Source organism: Callithrix jacchus, chromosome 6 (genome assembly GCF_049354715.1).
Source record: "Callithrix jacchus isolate 240 chromosome 6, calJac240_pri, whole genome shotgun sequence".
Taxonomy (NCBI): domain Eukaryota; kingdom Metazoa; phylum Chordata; class Mammalia; order Primates; family Cebidae; genus Callithrix; species Callithrix jacchus.
The window spans coordinates 117615164-117635023 of record NC_133507.1 but is presented as its reverse complement, the minus strand read 5'-3'; the positions used below and the strand labels follow the sequence as shown (position 1 = coordinate 117635023).

General features: G+C 35.0%; 1 protein-coding gene and 1 non-coding gene across 2 annotated transcripts in view; one reads left to right on the top strand and one right to left on the bottom strand.

Moving 5' to 3' along the window:
* The window catches only part of CCDC150 (coiled-coil domain containing 150), a 97481-nt gene that overhangs the window by 44097 nt on the left and 33524 nt on the right, over window positions 1–19860 (bottom strand). The window contains 7 exon segments of the mRNA XM_035305198.3: window positions 8876–8944; window positions 9497–9674; window positions 9996–10120; window positions 11963–12070; window positions 14100–14192; window positions 17097–17140; window positions 19820–19860. Coding sequence (XP_035161089.3) covers window positions 8876–8944; window positions 9497–9674; window positions 9996–10120; window positions 11963–12070; window positions 14100–14192; window positions 17097–17140; window positions 19820–19860 — 658 coding nt within the window.
* On the top strand, window positions 3451–3632 carry LOC118155132 (small Cajal body-specific RNA 16). The gene has a single exon (XR_004745355.1).

The window sequence follows — 19860 nt, the reverse complement described above, 5'->3', positions numbered from 1 at the left end:
TCTAGGACACAGCTAAGGCACTGTAAAGAGGAAACTGTGTTGCACTAAATGACCACATCAAAAAATTAAACCTCAAGTTAACAACCTAACTTCAGAACTAAAAGAACTAGAGAACAAATAGCAAACCAATCTCAAAGGTAGCAGAAGACAAGAAATAACCAAAATCTGAGGTGAACTGAAGGAAATAGACGCAAAAACCATTCAAAAGATTAACGAATCCAGAGCTGTTTTTTAAGAAAAAATTAATAAAATAGACTGCTACCTAGACTAATAAATAAGAAAAGAGAGAAGTTTCAAATAAACAATCAGAAATAATATGGGGAATATTACCATTGACCCCACAAAAATACAAACAACGATCAGAGAATATTATAAACATTTCCATGCACATAAACTAGAAAATCTAGAAGAAACAGATAAATTCTTAGATATACACCCTCTCAAGACTGAACCAGGAAGAAGAAATTGAATCCCTGAACAAACAATAATGAGTTCAGAAATTGAGGCAGTAATAAATAGCCTACCAACCAAAAAACACCTAGGCTCAGACAGATTCACATCTGAATTCTACTATATGTACAAAGAACAGCTGGTATCATTTCTACTGAAATAATTCCAAAAAATTGAAAAGGAGGGATTTCTCTCTAACTTGTTCTATGAGGCCAGCATCATCCTGATACCAAAACCTGGTAGAGATACAACCACAAAAAAAGAAAACTGCAGGACAATATCCTTGGTGAACACTGATGCAAAAATTCTCAATGAAATACTGGCAAACTTAATCCAGCAGAACATCAAAAAGCTTATCTGCCATGATTGAGCAGGCTACTACATCACTGGGATGCAAGGTTAGTTCAACATATACAAATCAATAAATGTGATTGATCACATAAACAGAACTAAAGAGAAAAACGTGATTATCTCAATAGATGCAGAAAAGGCCTTCAATAAAATTCAACATCTCTTCATGTTAAAAACTCTCAATAAAGTAGGTATTGAAGGAACATACCTAAAAATAATAAGAGCCATCTATGACAAACCCACAACCAACATCATACTGAATTGGCAAAAGGTGGAAGCATTCCCCTTGAAAGCCGGCACAAGACAAGATGCCTTCTCTCATCACTCCTATTCAATATAATATTGGAAGTTCTGGCCAAGGCAACCAAGAAAGAGAAAGAAATGAAGCGCATTTAAATAGAAAGGGAGGAAATCAAACTATCCCTGATTGCAATGACATGATCCTATATTCCAAAACCCTATCACCTCAGCCCAAAAGCTTCTTCAGCTGATAAACAACTTCAGTCTCAGGATATAAAACCAATGTGAAAAAAATCATTAGCATCCTACCCACCAACAACAGTAAATCTGAGAGCCAAATCATAAATGAACTCTCATTCACAGTTGTCACAAAAAGAATAAAATACCTAGGAATACAGCTAACCAGGGAGGTGAAAGGTCTCTACAAGGAGAACTACAAAACACTGCTCAAATAAGAGATGACACTAACAAACAAAAAAACATTCCATGTTCATGGATAGGAAGAATCATGCCATTAAAATGGCCATACAGCCTAAAGCAATTCACGATTCAATGATATTCTCAATAAACTACCACTGACATTCTTCACATAACTAGAAAAAACTATTTTAAAATTTATATGGAACCAAAAAAGAGCCTGAATAGCTAAGAGCCTGAATCCTAAGCAAAAAGAACAAAGCTGGAGGTATCATGCTACTCAACTTCACACTATACTACAGGGCTATAGTAACCAAAACAGCATGGTACTGGTACAAGAACAGACACATAAGACCAATGCAACAGAATAGAGAACCTAGAAATAAGACCACATACCTACAGTTATCTGATCTTCAACAAACCTGACAAAAACAAGCAGTGGGGAAAGGATTCTCTGTTCAATAAATGGGACTGGGATAATTGGCTAGCCATATGCCTAAAATGGAAACTGGACCCCTTCCCTACACCATATACAAAACTTAACTCAAAATAGATTAAGGACTTAAATATAGAACCAAAAATTATAAAAACTCTGGGAGATAACCTAGGTAATACTATTCAGAACATAGGCACAAGCAAAGATTTTGTAACAAAGATGTCAAAAGCAATCACAACAAAAGCAAAAGTTGACAAATGGGATCTAATTAAACTAAAGAACTTTTGCATAGCAAAACAAACTATCAACAGAACAAACAGCCTACAGAATTGAAGACTACACATCTGACAAAGTTCTAATATCCAGCATCAATAAGGAACTTAAACAAATTTACAAGAAAAAGACAAACAACCTAATTAAACAAAGGGCAAAAGACATGAACAGACACTTCTTAAAAGAAGACATATGTGTGGCCAACAATCATATGAAGAAAGCTCAACATCACTGCTCATTAGAGAAATGTGAATCAATACCACAATAAGATACCATCTCACACTAGTCAGAATGATTATTATTAAAAAGTCAAAAAATAACAAATGCTGGTGAGGTTATGGAGAAAAAGGAACACCTGTATACTGCTGGTGGGAGTATAAGTTAGTTCAACTACTGTGGAAGACAGTGTGGCAATTCCTCAAAGTCCTAAAGACAGAAATACCATTTGACCCAGCAGTTCCATTATGGGGTATATACCCAAAGGAATATAAATCATTCCATTATAAAGACACATGTATGTGTATATTCATTGCAGCACTATTCACAACAGCAAATACATGGAATCAAGCTAAATGCTCATCAATGATAGACTAGATAAATAAAATATGGTACATACACACCATGGAATACTATACAGCCATAAAAAGAATGAGATCATGTCCTTGTGATCATGGATGAAGCTAGAGGTCATTATCCTTAGCAAACTAACACAGGAACAGAAAGCCAAGTATCACGTGTTCTCACTTATAAGTGGGAGCTAAATGATGAGACTATATGAACACACAGGGGAGAACAACACACACTGGGGCATATCAAATGGTGAAGGGAGGGTGGAGGGAGAGGATCAGGAAAAATAATAATATTTGGGTGATGAAATAATCTGCATGACAAACCCCCATGATACACATTTACCTATGTAACAAACCTGCACATGTACCCCTGAATTTAAAAGTTAAAAAAAAATAATCCAGGTGTGTAGTAGGCAACACCATCAAGGTTTGTGTAAGTACCCTCTTTTGCACAACAACAAAATTCCTCAGAGATGCATTTCTGAAAATGTATCTCTATCATTAAGTGACAAGACTGTATTAGAAGATTCAATATTGCTGAGATGTTAACCCTAATTTCAGTTGAAATCCCCACAAGACATTTTTGTAGAAATCATTAAGGTCATTCTAAAATGTTCACAAAAAAGCAAATGAAATAGCTAAATCACTTTGGGAAAAGAACGCTGTTGGAGTAAACTACCTAACTTCAAGATTTATTATAAGGCTACAATAATCACAGTCTGTGGAAAGTCTCCCATGTTGTTGAACTTGCCCAGTTGTGAGTGCAGCCACGTACCAGGCAGCTCAAGCCTAATGTAAAGTAAATTCCCAGGAGAAGTCTTTCCTGGGTTTTGAATTTGCAGTAATAGGTGTGAGAATTCTAGCAGCAGTTTGTTGATGTGAAATTAGAAATGAAAGCTAAAAGAGAGTTGCCAACTGTATGGATGAATGTAAAAGACATTCCCCAAAACATGCATAAGTAAATTGTTGAGAGCAAGAGACACAAAATCTTAAAAGTAGCAAAAGAGAAGTGGCTTATGTACAAGAAAATCTCAAGATTAACAGCTGATTTCTCATCAGAAACTTAAGGCTAAAAATCAGTGGGATGACATTCAAAATGCTGGAAGAAAAACACTCAACCGTGAATTCTCAATTCAGCAAATGTATTCTTCAGAAACAAAATTAAGACATTCCCAGATAAATAAAAATTAATAGAATTCATACAAGAGCTTTTCTTCTGGTTTAAACATACTCTTGAGAATGTGGTTCTTCAGACTCTTCACCTAAAATGTGGAGTCATTTCTCCAGGTCCCCATCTTTGGTGGGGTTTGGATTGTGAAGCCAGAAAGCATACCCTGTAAGAAATACTAAAGGAAGTTCTTTAAGCTAAAATAAAAGGGCACTAGACAATATATGGAATCCACATAAGAAATAAAAGGTAACAGTAAAGGTAGCAACACAGGTATATATAAAAGTTAGCATATATTTTGTAATTCTTTTTGTTATATAAACCAAAATATAGAAAATAAATAAGGGAGTTAAAATGGTGCATTTGAAATATATATTTAACACAAAAAAGGCACTAATTGAGGAACAGAGGAACAAAAAGCAAAAAACAAAACACAAAATAGCAAAATGGCAGGTATAAATCCTACCTGAACAGTAATTATATTAAAAATAAATGGATTAAATCACTCCAATTACAAAGCAGAGACAGGCAAAATGAGTTTTTTAAAAACCAACTATATGCTCTTTATAAAATATACACTTCAGTTCCAAAGGCATAAATGGGGTTGAAAGCAAAAGGACAGGAATATATACCATATAAATTAAACAGTAATTCAAAAAGAGCTAGAGTGACTGTACTAATAGACAAAATAGTAAAAAAAACTGGTGTAATAAAGGACATTATATATTGAAAAAAGTGTTTATCCATCAAGAATATGTATCATTTATATATATATATGCACCTAACAACAGAGGACAAAAATATATGAAGCAAAAAACGACAGCATTGAAGGAACAAATACATAATTTAACAGTAATAGTTGGAGACTCCATATCTCATTTTCAATAACCAATAGAACAACTAGACAGAAGAATAATGAGGAAAAAGAAGACATGAGCACACTATAAACCAAGTAGACCTAACAGACACCTATGGAACAATCCTCCCAACAATAGCAAAATATACATTTTTCTCAAGTGCACATGGAACATTCTTCAAGGTATATCTTTATTACACCATAAAACAACTCTCAATAAATCTGAAAGGACTGATAACACTCAAAGTGTTCTCCAACCACAATGGAACAAAATTAGAAATCAATAAAAGAAAATTTGGGGAATACACATATGTGAATAAACATGACACTTCTAAACAGCCAATGGGTCAAAAAAGAAATTTCAAGGGAAATTAAAGAACAGTTTGAGATGAACAAAATGAAAATGTAACAAAACATCTCATATGCAGCTAAAGCAGTGCAGAGAGGAAAATTCATAGCTGCAAACACTTATGTTTTATTTTTTTACAAGCAATCCCCTGAACCAGAATAGGTTCAAAGACTTTGGTAGGCACTTACATTTAAAAAAAGAAATATTTCTCAAGTCAATAACTTAAGCTTATCTTTAGAAACTAGAAAAAGAAAAGCAAGTTAAACCCCAAGCAAACATAAAGAAGATAATAGTGAGGATTAAAACAGAAATAAGATAGAGAAAAATATATAAAATCTTCTACAATTTGGTTCTCTGGAAAGATCAACAAAACTGACAAATCTTTAGCTAGACTAACCAAGAACAAAATACAGGAGACACAAATTATTAAAATTAGAAATGAAAGAGAAGACTCTACTACTGACCTTACAGAAAGAAAGATAAGGGGTTACTCTGAAAATTGTAAGCTAACAAACTAGCCTAGATGAAATGGACATATTCCTAGAAAGAACCAACTACTGAAACTGACTCGAATAAAGATAGAAAATCTGCATAGACCTATAAGAATAAAAATAATAAACAAAACAAAGAAGCAAAACTTTCTACACACAAGAAAGCCCAGAACCAGATGGCTTCACTAGTAAATGCCACAAAATGTTTAAAGAAGAATTAACCCCAATCCCTCAAACTCTTCCCAACAATAGAAATAGAGTGAATACTTACCAAATCATTTTAAGAAGCCAATATTACCTAGATAGCAAATCAAAAACATTACAAGAAAATAAAACTACAGAACAGTATCCCTTATGAACAGAGATGCAAAAAAATCTTAACAAAATACTAGCAAGCCTAATGCGACAACATATAAAAACAACATGACCAAGTAAAATTTATCCAAACAATGAAAGCTTAGTTGTGCATTTGAAGTCAATCACTGTAATACACCATAGTAATGGAACAAAGGACAAAACCCACAAGATCATCTCAATCGACACAGCAAAAGCAGTTGGCAAAATTCAACATGATTTCATGACAAAAATTCCCAACAAACTGGAAATAGAAGGGAATTTTCTAATTCTGATGAAGAGCATTGAAAAAACCCACAGTTGACATCACATTTAATGGTGACAAACTAAAAGCTTTCCCCCTTAGATCGGAAACAAGACAGGAATGTCTGCAGTCACCAATTCTATTCAATATTGCACTGGAGATTCTACCAGAAATTATATATGAAAATGAAATAAAAGGCAGAAAAATTGGAAAGGAAGAAGTAAAACTATCTCTATTTGTAGATCATAATATTTTATACACTAGTCTTCACTGTCATGGATAGGTTTTTGGAGACTGCAACTTTAAGTGAAATGATAATGTATAACAAAATCAATTTATTCTTAGCAACATCATAACACAACAACATTGAATGAAATGATGTTATTCAAGGACCTGCTGTATATCGTTTCACTTGAAGTTTAAACCTAAGAACCTATTGATGATGTTAAGTCAGGACTTACTGTATACAGAAAATATACAACAAATTGTATTACTGAGATTGCAATACTCCTCAAATTGATCTACAGACTCGATGTAAGCCTTATCAAAATTCCAGGTATTCTTTTTTACAGAAATGGAAAATCTGGTCCTAAAATTCATATAGAAATGCAAGGACCCAGAATAGCTAAAACAATCTTCAAAAAAAAAAAAAGTTGGGAGATTCACATTTAGATGTCAAAACTTCCTACAACAATCAGAGTGAACTGGCAACCAACAGAATAACAGAATGAGAAAATATTTTTGCAATCTACCTGTCTGACAAAAGGACTAATAATCCAGAATCTACAAAGAACTTAAGCAAATGTACAAGAAAAAAACAACCCCATCAAAAAGCGGGCAAAAGGATATGAACAGACACTTCTCAGAAGACATTTATGCAGCCAATAAACATATGAAAAAATGCTCATCATCACTAGTCATTAGAGAAATAAAAATCAAAACCACACTGAGATACCATCTCACGTCAGTTAGAATGGTGATTATTAAAAAATCTGGAGACAACAGATGCTGGAGAGGATGTGGAGAAATAGGAACACTTTTACACTGTTGCTGGAAGTGTAAATTAGTTCAACCACGGTAGAAGACAGTGTCGCAATTCTTTAAGAGGATCTTGAAATAGAAATACCATTTGACCCAGCAATCCCATTACTGGGTATATACCCAAAGGATTATAAATTGTCTCATGAAGACATATGCACATGTATGTTTACCACAGCACTGTTTACAATAGCAAAGATTTGGAACCAACCCAAATGCCCATCAATGATAGACTGGATAAAGAAAATGTGGCACATATACACCATGGAATACTATGCAGCCATAAAAAAGGATGAGTTCACATCCTCTGCAGGGACATGGATGAAGCTGGACACCATCATTCTCAGCAAACTGACACAAGAACAGAAAACCAAACACCGCATGTTCTCACTCATAAGTGGGTGTTGAAGAATAAGAACACATGGACACAGACCAGGAGGGGAACATCACAGACTGGGGCCTGTTGTGGGGTGGGGGGGCTTAGGGGAGGGATAGCAGGGGGTTGGGGGACTGGTGAGGGATAACATTAAGAGAAATACCTAATGTAGGTAATGGGGGAATGGATGCAGCAAACCACCATGGCATGTGTATACCTATGTAACAATCCTGTACAACCTGCACATGTACCCAGAACTTAAAGTATAATAAAAATTTTTTTAAATTTACATGTATATATGGTAATATAAATGCTACTTGGGCAAACCAGAAGCAAAGAAGCAGTCAAGGCTTGATGGCTCTACCCAATACCTATTGCTGTATTTCTTGTCTAAGTAAACCAATATCCCTTACTGCTCCAGATATATTCTCTAGATGACAGTGATACATAATCTTTACTCTCTTCAAAATTTGAAACACAAACAGCAATGTTTTAAAGATTGGTAGGATTTCATTTGTTTCTCTGGACATTCTATCTTTTTAGAACCCATAATATGGTACCTGGAAGATAAAGTGGCAAGTGCTGACAGGTACTTAGGCAGTCTTAGTTCTTGTTTGTTTGTGTGTTTTTTGTGAGAGAGAGTCTTGCTCTGTCACCTAGGCTGGAGTACAGTGGTGCAATCTTGGTTCACTGAAACCTCCTCCTGGGTTCAAGCGATTCTCCTGCCTCAGCCTCCCAGGTAGCTGGGATTAGAGGAACCTGCCACCACACCCAGCTAATTTTTGTATTTTAGTAGAGATGGGGGTTCACTATGTAGGTGAAGCTGATCTCGAACTCTTGACCACAAATGATGCCCGCCTCAGCCTCCCAAAGTGCTGGGATTACAGGCATGAGCCTCTGCACCTGGCTGTTAGTTGTTTATTTTTATTTAAAAACAGCCTAGTTAGCAATCATCTCTTTGCCTCTCACAGACCAATTAGCTAACTCTCAGGTGACTTCTTGGCTAAAATCCTTAGTTAACACTAGGGCCAAAGGCAGTGATGACTCACTGGTAAACATCAGATGCTCAACAAGAAAATGTTCCCCAGAAACAGCCTTCTGCTGCAGTGACTGATATACTGTGAGTGGCATCCAGCTTTGTAGCTCTCCTTTCTACCACAGCTTGGTATTTATCACCCATCTCTTCATTAAGATAAGCTGATAGAGTAGGCAGCAGTACAGATGGAAATATAGTGAAATATCAATAAGTAAAATGTAGAGTACCTTGTTTTTAGCTAATTCTTTTTCCAAATTGCTTCTTTCTTGTGCTTTTTCTTTTTCTGTTTTATTAACCTGCCCAAGGGGGATGGGAAAAAAAAGAAATGGGTCAATTTTACAGCAGCTGACAGGCTCCACTATAGCAGACATATCCTGTGTGTCAATACCTACACTGCAGAGACAGCACATCCTCTCAGAAAAGGGGCCAATCAGGGAGTCTCTGAAGCAGAGCAGACTTCACAAATAGCCCTGAAATTAGAAAGACATGTCTACATGTCAGACTCTGCTGGTTCCTTACTAAGTAGGAAGACAGGGCTGTTACCCCTTAACCTCCACTGTCCCACTCCTTCAGGGGAAATCAATTTTTAAAATCTGACCCCTTAACTAACATGAGGATGTGTGAATTACCAGTTAACATTTACTAATGCTGGATAAGGATATACTGTCCTATTTGGCACAGACTACTTCACATACTAAAAGGCATAGGTTAGCCACCTAAAGATTCTTCATTGGGCAACTCAGACAAACTGCATCTGGGTTTCTTTCTTTGTCTTTTGCATTTAAAATATAATTTTAAAACATCACCACACCACAAAGACAGGATAATGTAAATCTGCTTCTACCTACCTCCCTCTGAAATCTTTCTTTCTCCTCTAGCAGAAACTTCTTCTCTTGCACTGATGCTTCCAATTCACCTCGCAATCTTGCAATAGTTGATTCTAGCAGCTCTTTTTACACAGATGTTCTCTTTTCAGCCTCCTGTGCTTTCTGGATACACTGGTTATGCTCAAGGATTAAATGATCCCTCCAGGAAGAGAACAAGAACATACAAAAGCTAAATGAGAGTTCTAATTTAACAGAAAGGGCAATTAAATGTTCTTACAGAACCTATTTCCTTACTAAGAGTAGTTACCAAAATGGTCTAACGAAACTAGTTTCTTAAGGGCAGAGTCTTAATTTTATCTTTGTAACTGGCCCAAAAAATGCAGGATCAAATGTTTTCATTGAAAATAAGACAGGCAGACAGACAGACAGACACACACACACACACACACACACACACACACATATAAAACACAAATGCAAGAACGAAAAATGTGTAAGAAGTTGCCCATAATTTACTTACAGATGTTCTTGGAGTTGGGTTTTCTCATTCTGAACGGTCTATAGTTCATTTGTGATACTGGCATGGGCTGCATCCAGCAGTAAGTTTTATTCTTGAAATGTCTGAGTCATCATTTTCTGCTCTACCTGAGTGTTAAAAGCAGTATTAGAAGTTGAGGTTCTAGAAAGTCTCTTGATAGCTGGGATTACAGGGTATCATTTGGAGTAACTGATCAAAGACACTGAACTAACTTAAAAAAAAAAACAAGTTTTATTTATATAAATAAAACCTCTTTTTAAAATAATTTATTTTAATGCCCAGTTTCTCTTTGTACTCTTCTGAGTTGACCATAGTTCTATCATTTTATAGCTCTACTAACCAATAGTCAAGATGCATTGTTTACCCAGCCTGCTGAAAAATTATAAAACTCCTAATACCAACAGATTTTTAAAGATCTGTTTTTAAATATTAGGAGTACTTTTGGCATTTTAAATTTCAATATGGTATTTTATTTTTAAAAGTAAAACAATATAAATGTATGTAAAATGAAAAGATGCCTTCCTATTCACACTTCCCCTCTAAATAATCCCGCATTCTAAGGATTACCATGTCGAACAGTTTGCTGTGAATTCTTTTGAGACTATCTTAAATTGCACTCAGATGCTGTTACAGCAGAAGCACTATAACTGTTTTACGTATTTGCTTTGGCTCACCATTTTGCAATTATCAAAACATAACATTTCTGTGTACCACATAACCCTTCACATAATCCATAAAGTTTTTGCAAATACAGTACATATTAACAATCAGTTTTATTAATACTTAAGACACTTCTATTTTAACAATATTTGATTGCAAAGCAAGCCTCCACACTTGGTAAAATGGGATCCCAATTGTGTAATATTACAAAATTTTAAAATATTTGTAATAAATAGTATTATATATTCAGTCCACTGAATTATAAGTCCATGAAAGTAGGAATTCTGTCTTGTTCACCACTATTGAAAGTAGGAATTCTGTCTCGTTCACCACTATAATCCTATCTAGATACAGCATTATACTTGCACAGAGTTAAACTAATTATTTATTCAGTATATGTTATGTGCAAAGTGTGCTTAGCACCATGAGAAATAATGTCCTTGCCTTAGGGAGCTCACAGTGTAACCCAAGAAAAGAACCAGCACATAAATTACTACTAGAGAATGCAGAATAGGGAAGTAGCATAACAATTAAACATACTGACTCTGAATTCAGTCTAGATTAAAACGCAACTCTACTTCTTACTAGTTAGGTGAATTTGGACAAGTGAACTTCTCTAACCCTCATTTTCTTATCTGTAAAATGAGGATAATAAATATCCTTTTACATAATGGCTGCTACAATTAAAGGAGGTAGTATATGTAAAATCCTAAGCACAATGTTTGGTGTATATAGTAAGCAATGCTTATAAAAAGAGAAAGTGATTATTACTATGGTAGTCTGTTTGGTGTCCCAGGAATAGAAGTTGAAAGGGAAAACTTATCCCTTCTTATTGGGATGAGAAAGCTCCCTGATGAAAGTAACTCTTAACGAATAAACAGAATTTCAGATATTAAAGACAAAGTAAAAAGCATTCTCAGCATAGAAAATGGCATAAGAAAAATGGGAAACTGCAAGGTGTTTGAGGAAAAGGTTAACTACTTTAGGGTTAGTCATACATGTTCTCCATGATTCTATAAATAATGGGACAAATATTTTTTTCCTCAAGTGATAATATTTGAGAAGAAACCATGAAAAGCCCTGAGTGTAAGGCCAAATCACCCCTATGATGATAAGTGAAAAGCATTAATAGAAATAAGATAATTCAGTCAATTTTTTGAAATTTATTGTTAAAATATTTTATTTTTCCAGTTGGCCATGGACATTTCCTGATCTATCAACCAGGGTGGCTTTCTGCCACCTGGTGAACTCTATTAAAATTAACACATTCACTAGTGTTAAATGAATACCTGCAGAATGGCCTGATGCTCAGCAATGATTCTGGCTTTCTCCATACTAACAGTCTGAAGCATGCAGCTCAGCTCTGAACACTTTTTAGTCAATCGGTCACTTAAAACCTAAAAAAACACACACAGCAATTCACTGGTTTCTCCAACAAAGAATTATTTTTACTTAGGTATCATTATTTTTAATGAATGCATAGTATCTCACTATATATGTGAACCTAATTTATTTAACCTATCCTCAATTCACATTGCATTAGTCTAAAAATACCTTCAAATATTAAAAGTCTATACTCTAAATAATTATAAATTAAAAGAAGAGATTTGTTGATTTGGTAGAGCAACTGATGCATACAGCATTTTACTGATCTATTCTTCACCACTTTGAACACTAGTTCATTAGAGCAAGACATCTGCAAATGGAATTTATAATGTCAGTACCTAGCCAATATTATAGAAATCCATGAGCATTCAGAATTATTTAGCTGGTAACACAAAATACCTAAGCTCCTTTGCCACCAACTGACAATATTCATAAAAGCAAAATATAATGATTTTACCATCACAGGATTAATCTTTCAAAATAAAACAAAAATCTTTTGAGCTACACAGATCCATCATATATGTACGTAGTTAATCATTCTCTTTTCTTTTCATAATTTGAAATTTGTATTATTGCCAAGAAGATTTATCTCAATTATCAGATATTTTTGCAAGGTAGATTTAGCAAAGAACTTATGTTTAAACAGAAAATATAAATAAAAGATTATGTGGCAAACATCACAAATGGCATGGACAGTACAGTAGTTAGAAACACACTCAGGGGCATAAAGTCGCACCAGAGATACAAGTTTTTCATCAAGGAATACCTGGGAGTGAAACAGAGGAGAACTCTTGCTCTTTGAAAAGAAATAGCTAATTTTCTTTGGAGCCAGATTACCTCAGTTCAAATTTCAACTCTGTCACCTACTATCTATGTTCCTGAACTTCTTTGTATATCTGCTTCCTTATCTTTAAAATGTGAATAACAGTTTCCATTTCATAGGGCAATTGTGAGGATTACAACTTGGTAGTAATACAAGGTGCCTGGAATTGTGCCTACAATGTGGAATGGGCTCAGTAAAAATGTTAATTACTATTAGCATAGGAAGAGTAACAGTAGTTGATGTTATTATATTTAAAAACACGTTTTTTTTTTTTTTTTTGAGACGGAGTTTCGCTCGTTACCCAGGCTGGAGTGCAATGGCGCGATCTCGGCTCACCGCAACCTCCGCCTCCTGGGTTCAGGCAATTCTCCTGCCTCAGCCTCCTGAGCAGCTGGGATTACAGGCACGCGCCACCATGCCCAGCTAATTTTTTTGTATTTTTTAGTAGAGACGGGGTTTCACCATGTTGACCAGGATGGTCTCGATCTCTTGACCTCGTGATCCACCCACCTCGGCCTCCCAAAGTGCTGGGATTACAGGCTTGAGCCACCGTGCCCGGCCTACATTTTGTATTTTTAAAATTATTTTTCTTTATTATAAAGACAGCCCAGCAACACGATGATCCTAATATTGAGACAATCAAATTCTACCAAGAGAAAAGCTACTTTAAGTGATAAACAATGGTTTGGGCTCTGTGATAAGTAACTCCAGTTTGCCTGCATATCTGGTGACCCTTCTTGCTGCAGGTGCACATATATATAAAACATCAACCCAATTTGGGAATCACCATCCCAGAAATAATTACATATAAACTTTAAAATTCAGTAGACATTTGTTAGGTTCCTACTATGCTGTTTACTATAGAAGTTACAAAGAAAGTAAGACATAGCCCTTGCCATGGAACTACTCAGAAGTTCACTTTGAAGGGAGAAAGACATGTATTTAATGAGAAAATCAGAAAGCAAAGAAAGGCAAAGTATAAACTAGTGCATAATTTTAGTAGTATAGCTTGTATACTTATATAATAGGAATTTGGAGAATGAAATGAGAAACGTAGTTAATTTGATAATGTTTCAAAGATGAAATAAGTCTAATAGACATGAAAAGTTGTGTGATGGAGATGGTATGAACTTATATAATCAAGATTAATTTTGCTTCTTGGTTAATTGAACAAAATTAAATAACATCTAAAAACTAGTGAAAGCATGAAAATTTACTTGTGCTTTTTCTGATGCTTCATGAAGAGAGATTATTTCAGACCTCAAATATTCATTTTCTTTGTGTTCCTTGTTGAAAGATATCTACATGTTCTGTAAGGAAAAAATAACAACTCTCTTTTTCACATATAAGAAATATTACATGCATCCCTGTAAAAATAACGGTTTTGTATTTCAGTCAGTACCAGTTCAAGTTCCAACGACATACACTGGAACTTTATAAGTGTCTTATAAAGAATTTATAAAAATCTTGACATCTTCAACTCCTGAACTTCTCTTTATTTCTAAATTATTTAATAAAATTGTTTCTTTAAAATGATAATGAGATACCACTATACACCTATTACAATGGCCAAAATCTAGAACACTGACAACACCAACTGTTGTCAAGGATGTGGAGCAATAGGGACTCTCGTCCATTGCTGGTGGAAATGTAAAATGGTACAGCCACTTTAGAAGACAGTTTGGTGGTTTCTTACAAAAGTAAACATATTCTTACCATATGATCCAGTAATCATGCTCCTTGGGATTTACCCAAAGGAGCTGAATACCTATGCCCACACGAAAACCTGCACACAGATACTTAGCAGCTTTAATCATAATTGCCAAAACTTGGAGCAATCAAGATATCCATGAGTAAGTTAATGGATAAATTGTGGTATATCCAGACAAAGGAATATTATTCAGCACTAAAAGGAAGGAAATGAGCTTTTAGCCAGGCACAATGGCTCATGCCTGTAATCTCAGCACTTTGAGAGGCTGAGGCAGGCAGATCACCCGAGGTCAGGAGTTCCAGACCAGCTGGTCAACACAGTGAAATGCTATCTCTACTAAAAATACAAAAATTAGCCAGGAGCGGTGGAGAGCACCTGTAATCCCAACTACTCAGGAGACAGAGACAGGAAAATTGCTTGAACCCAGGAGGCGTAGGTTGTAGTAAGCTGAGATAGTGCCACTGTACTCCAGCCTGGGTGAGAGTGAGACTGTGTCTCAATAAAAAAAAAAAAAGAAAAATGTGCTATCAAGCCATGAAAAGACATGGAGAAAACATAAATACTTATTACTAAGTGAAAGAAGCCACTCTGAACAGCTACAGACTGTGTGATTCCAAATATATGACATTCTGGAAAAGGCAAATTATGGAGACAGTAAAAAACATAGGTGGGTGATGAACAATGAGAACACATGGACACAGGAAGGGGAGCACTACACACTGGGGTCTATTGGGGGGAATAGGGGAGGGACAGCGTGGGGGGAGCTGGGGAGGGATAGCATGGGGAGAAATGCCAGATGTGGGTGAAGGGGAGGAAGACAGCAAATCACACTGCCACGTGTGTACCTATGCAACTATCTTGCATGTCCTGCACATGTACCCCAAAACCTAAAATGCAATAAAAAATAAATAAAAACATATCTACTATAATAGTAGATATATGTCATTATGCATTTTTTTAAATCTATAGAATGCACAACACCAAGAGTGAACCCTAATGAAAACTATAGACACTGGGTGATAATAATGTGTCAATATAGGTTCATCAATTGTAATAATGTACCACTCTGGTGGGGGATGTAAAATGGCACATCCATTTTTCAAATGGATATCCATCAAATGGCTAATGAGGAAGACTATGCATGAATGGGCCACAAAGTATACAGAAAATCTCCTTACCTTCTGTTCAATTTTGTTGTGAACTTAAGACTGCTCTTAAAAATAAAGCCTACTTTAAAAAACAATTACATCTACTTTTATGTTGAGATTTCAGTTAGAAAGAATTTGCCTAAAAGAATAACCTAAATATACCTAGTATCTTTATATCAAAGTTCTACTCCCTAAGATTAAATATCTGTTATGTTATTATACAAACACATGTTTTCCTATTAGTAGTAAGATCTAATGACTTCAAAGGAACATATTCAAAGATCTTTTAAAGTTAAAAGTAAAGTTATTTTCGAAAACGAGGACCCGAGGGTGGAGCAGAAGAAAGCACCTTTGTTTCGTGGTTACAGAAAAAAAAAAAGCTAGTTTCTTTTGAGATAAGAGAAGTGATAACAGATGTGCATTGTAGATGAGGCTTTCCCTAAAAGGTATTTAGTAGAAAGGGGAAGGACAAAGTATAAATCTTCTTCCTACAGAGGAAGAACCACCCTTCTATTTTCCCAGGAGAAGCATCTCAAGAAAAATAAACATCATATAATACAGGATGAGATAGCATCCAAAAGAAATAGAATCAACACATCAACAGATTTAGAAATGTAATAAGACATAAAATAATGTTTATTTTTATTTTTGAGACAGAGTTTCGCTCTGTCACCAGGATGGAGTGCAGTGATGTGATCTTGGCTCACTGCAACCTCTGCTTCGTTGTTTCAAGTGATTCTCCTGCCCTAGACTCCCAAGTAGCTGGGACTACAGGTGCTCACCACCACATCCAGCTAATTTTTGTATTTTTAGTAGAGACAAGGTTTCACCATGTTAGCCAGGATGGTCTCGATCTCCTGACCTCATAATACACCCACCTCAGCCTCCCAAAGTGCTGGGATTACAGGTGTAAGCCACCGTGCCTGGCCAGTCATTTTCACTTTAAAAATTATGGCAAAATATACATAAGTCAAAATTTATCGTTCAAACCATTCTAAGTGTATAGTTTAGTGTAATTAAATACATTCACAGTTGTGCAACCACCAACACCAAAAAGTAGTTTTATTTCTTACATTTCATTAAGTTTATTTTATAACAATTAGTTTGCAATAGGCTTAAGTCTATTAAAATAAGTCTAATAAAAATAATGTCTTATTAATTTGCCAACTGACATTTTTCAAACTCTAGTAACCTTCTTAATACTATTATCCTAAATATACTACTCGTTTACATGAAACTTTTTTAAATAAAACTTTTAAGGGAATCAGAAGGATTGTGAGCCAACATGGATGAGGAAATAGGACTTAGCAAAGACAGAAAAGACCACCTCTGTACTCCACAACTTCAAAACTTACCTTATTTTCTTCAACCAATTTGGATATGAGATCATCTCTAGAAACTAAAAACAAAAATTCCACGTAACTACGATAATAGTAACTTGCTACATTGAAATCACATAGTGAGAAGCTTTAAATTTTTTATGTCTCTTTTTTATAGAGCCAAGGAGAACCCAACTATTTCTATCATATTTTTATAGATTAGAAACTGTTACGGAATTATCAAGAAACTAGTCCACAGTCAATTGCAATGGTAAATGAGGTCTCTGAAGGATGTTATGCTGAGAAGGGGTATGATCAAAAGATATGTATTAAGGATATCACTCTAACAAAGGTACAATAAAGGCAAGGAGATGAATTTAGTAGCTGTTAAAGTAACTGACATATGAGTAAATGACAATTCAATGAAGTAATGACAATGAGGACTGCCTCTCACTGGTCATGACAACAGAGATGCAGAGGAAAAACAGATATGTGGAACAGTAAAGAGAGAGCACTTTAGGAGGCTTGGTGGCTTACTGGTGGGGTAAAAGCGACAGATGAGACAAGGAGAACAACTGGCATTCAGACTTGGGCAGCAGGGTGAACAGTTCAGCTACACAGGGAATACAGAGCATGGAGCAGGTATAGAAAGAGTGAAACACTTAAGTTTTTCACGTGTTTTGACATCTGCAAGGTATCCAAATGTAGGTACTGAGCTGAGAGTAACATACTGGTCTAGAACTCAGGAGGATGACTTTGCATGGAAAAAAAGATTGGAAACCACTCAGAACATATATAGTGAAAAGAAAACCAAAGACAGAAAATTGTGGAACAGTTTGGCATTATATATCAGTAGCCAAAAAGTGTAAACTTATCTGAGAGTAACTCCCTTCACAGAAAAATTCATAGAGATCAGTTTTGTTTCACTTAAATATTCTAAAGCCAGAAATTACAAAACTCACATTTTATATAGGATATACCTTTGAAAAACTATACTTTTTGAACATATGAATCCACGACTCATCAGAATAAACTCTAATTTAAAATATATGAAGTATAAAAAAGACGAACTATATGACTTTTTTTGGAAAATTCTACTAACCAAAATAAGAATAAAAGAGAAGTGTTTGACTTGGAAGAACAATTTATTCATTTTAAGTACTATAAATATGTATATAAATGTTTATTGTTAATAAACTTGATTACATTTTTAATCAATTGAAGCAAATATTCAAAGGCATTCCTTTTATTAATGTAGTTCGAACAACTACTTGTACCTTTAAGTAATAAAATATATGTCATGTATAATTCAATATATGTCAAGTCTATAATTCAATATTATGCATCTAGTTGGCATTCAGGCAGGCTTCCTTTTCCTTGTGTCAGTTTGAAATTGTTTTAATCTTAATCTTCATTTTTAATGGTCTTACACAAACTATTTATAAAATTCAAAAATAAAGCATTAATCCAACAAGAAAGTAACATAAAAATTCAGAGGGCCAACTAATATAATAGAAAGATAACTGTTCTAGGCCCAGCTATTCCACTTGCTGTGGGTCTTTGGGTGCAGTCAGTGTGGATCCTTTTCTATCTCTACGCAACGTGTGTATCTTCTTATCTTTCTGACAAGGTTGCTGCAGTGCTCAAATGAGATAATGTGGCAGCACCATGAAATGTCCATGTATTTTTTTAGGCACACAATTACAGAAAGACAGAAAATTATTCAGGGGTATTGTCAGTGAGAACTTCACACAGTAATTTACTACTGTAAATTGGCATAAGAAAAGGGAATATTTTCTGCTAAAGGCAGTAAGTCAAAACATTGAATAGGTTACTCTTGCTCTATTATTTTTTTATCATTTCCATTTCCTTTTTGGTATTATCAGCCCCCATTACAGCCACAGAGCAGAAAAGGTGAACTGGAGAGAACACTAGGCTTGGAGTTAGGAGATCCAGGTCTAGGTCTTACTTTGTCATTTTTTTTCCTTTTGTAACTCTGGGAAATATGGATAGCTTTGAGTACTGAATGAAATGATTTATGTGAAAGCTCAATGTAAACCATGACGTATTAGTCACATGAAGCACTGCACTATAATTCTGCGACCTCTGTCATCGAGACTATCTGGAAACTCCTTTACAATAAAGTACTACCAACAGTGGTATGATAAAGGGCTGATGGGTTACAAGAAACATGACTGAACACATTGGGATCAAGTCTAGGCGGTTTCATTTCTTAGCTCTGTCACCTTTGAGAACTTATCTATAAAAAGAGGAGATTAATCTAAGCTATCTTTAAGGTACCTTACAATTTCCATGTCTACAAATATAGGTTAACCAAAATAGATTGATAACACGAAGAATGGAGAATCTGACATGATGAATTGACAGAATCAGTAAGTTATCAAGGATTCATGGCCTTACTTATTATTTTATTATCCAATATTCAATCTATTGTTTTACTTTTTTTGCCAAATATTCAATCCAGATGTCTAGAAACCAAATATTCCCAAGTCCACAAACAAGCTGGAAAAAAACTAAATAAGAACTTGTTTACAATTAAGAGGGTCAAATCTATTATTAACAACATTCCTTTCTATGTCAGTACTATAGATAGAAGAGAAATCTGCAATTTTTTACATACAGCACTGTGGGAAATACCAGTAACACTTGCCACTTTAAGAATGTGGGATCTTAAGAGTTTTTCGATGAAATCTCAAAAAAACTAACAAGAAGCCGATTTCTAGCATCTAGTTTCATACTTAGATCAGATTTGAGCTGTGAAGTAGCAGTCTCCAACTCC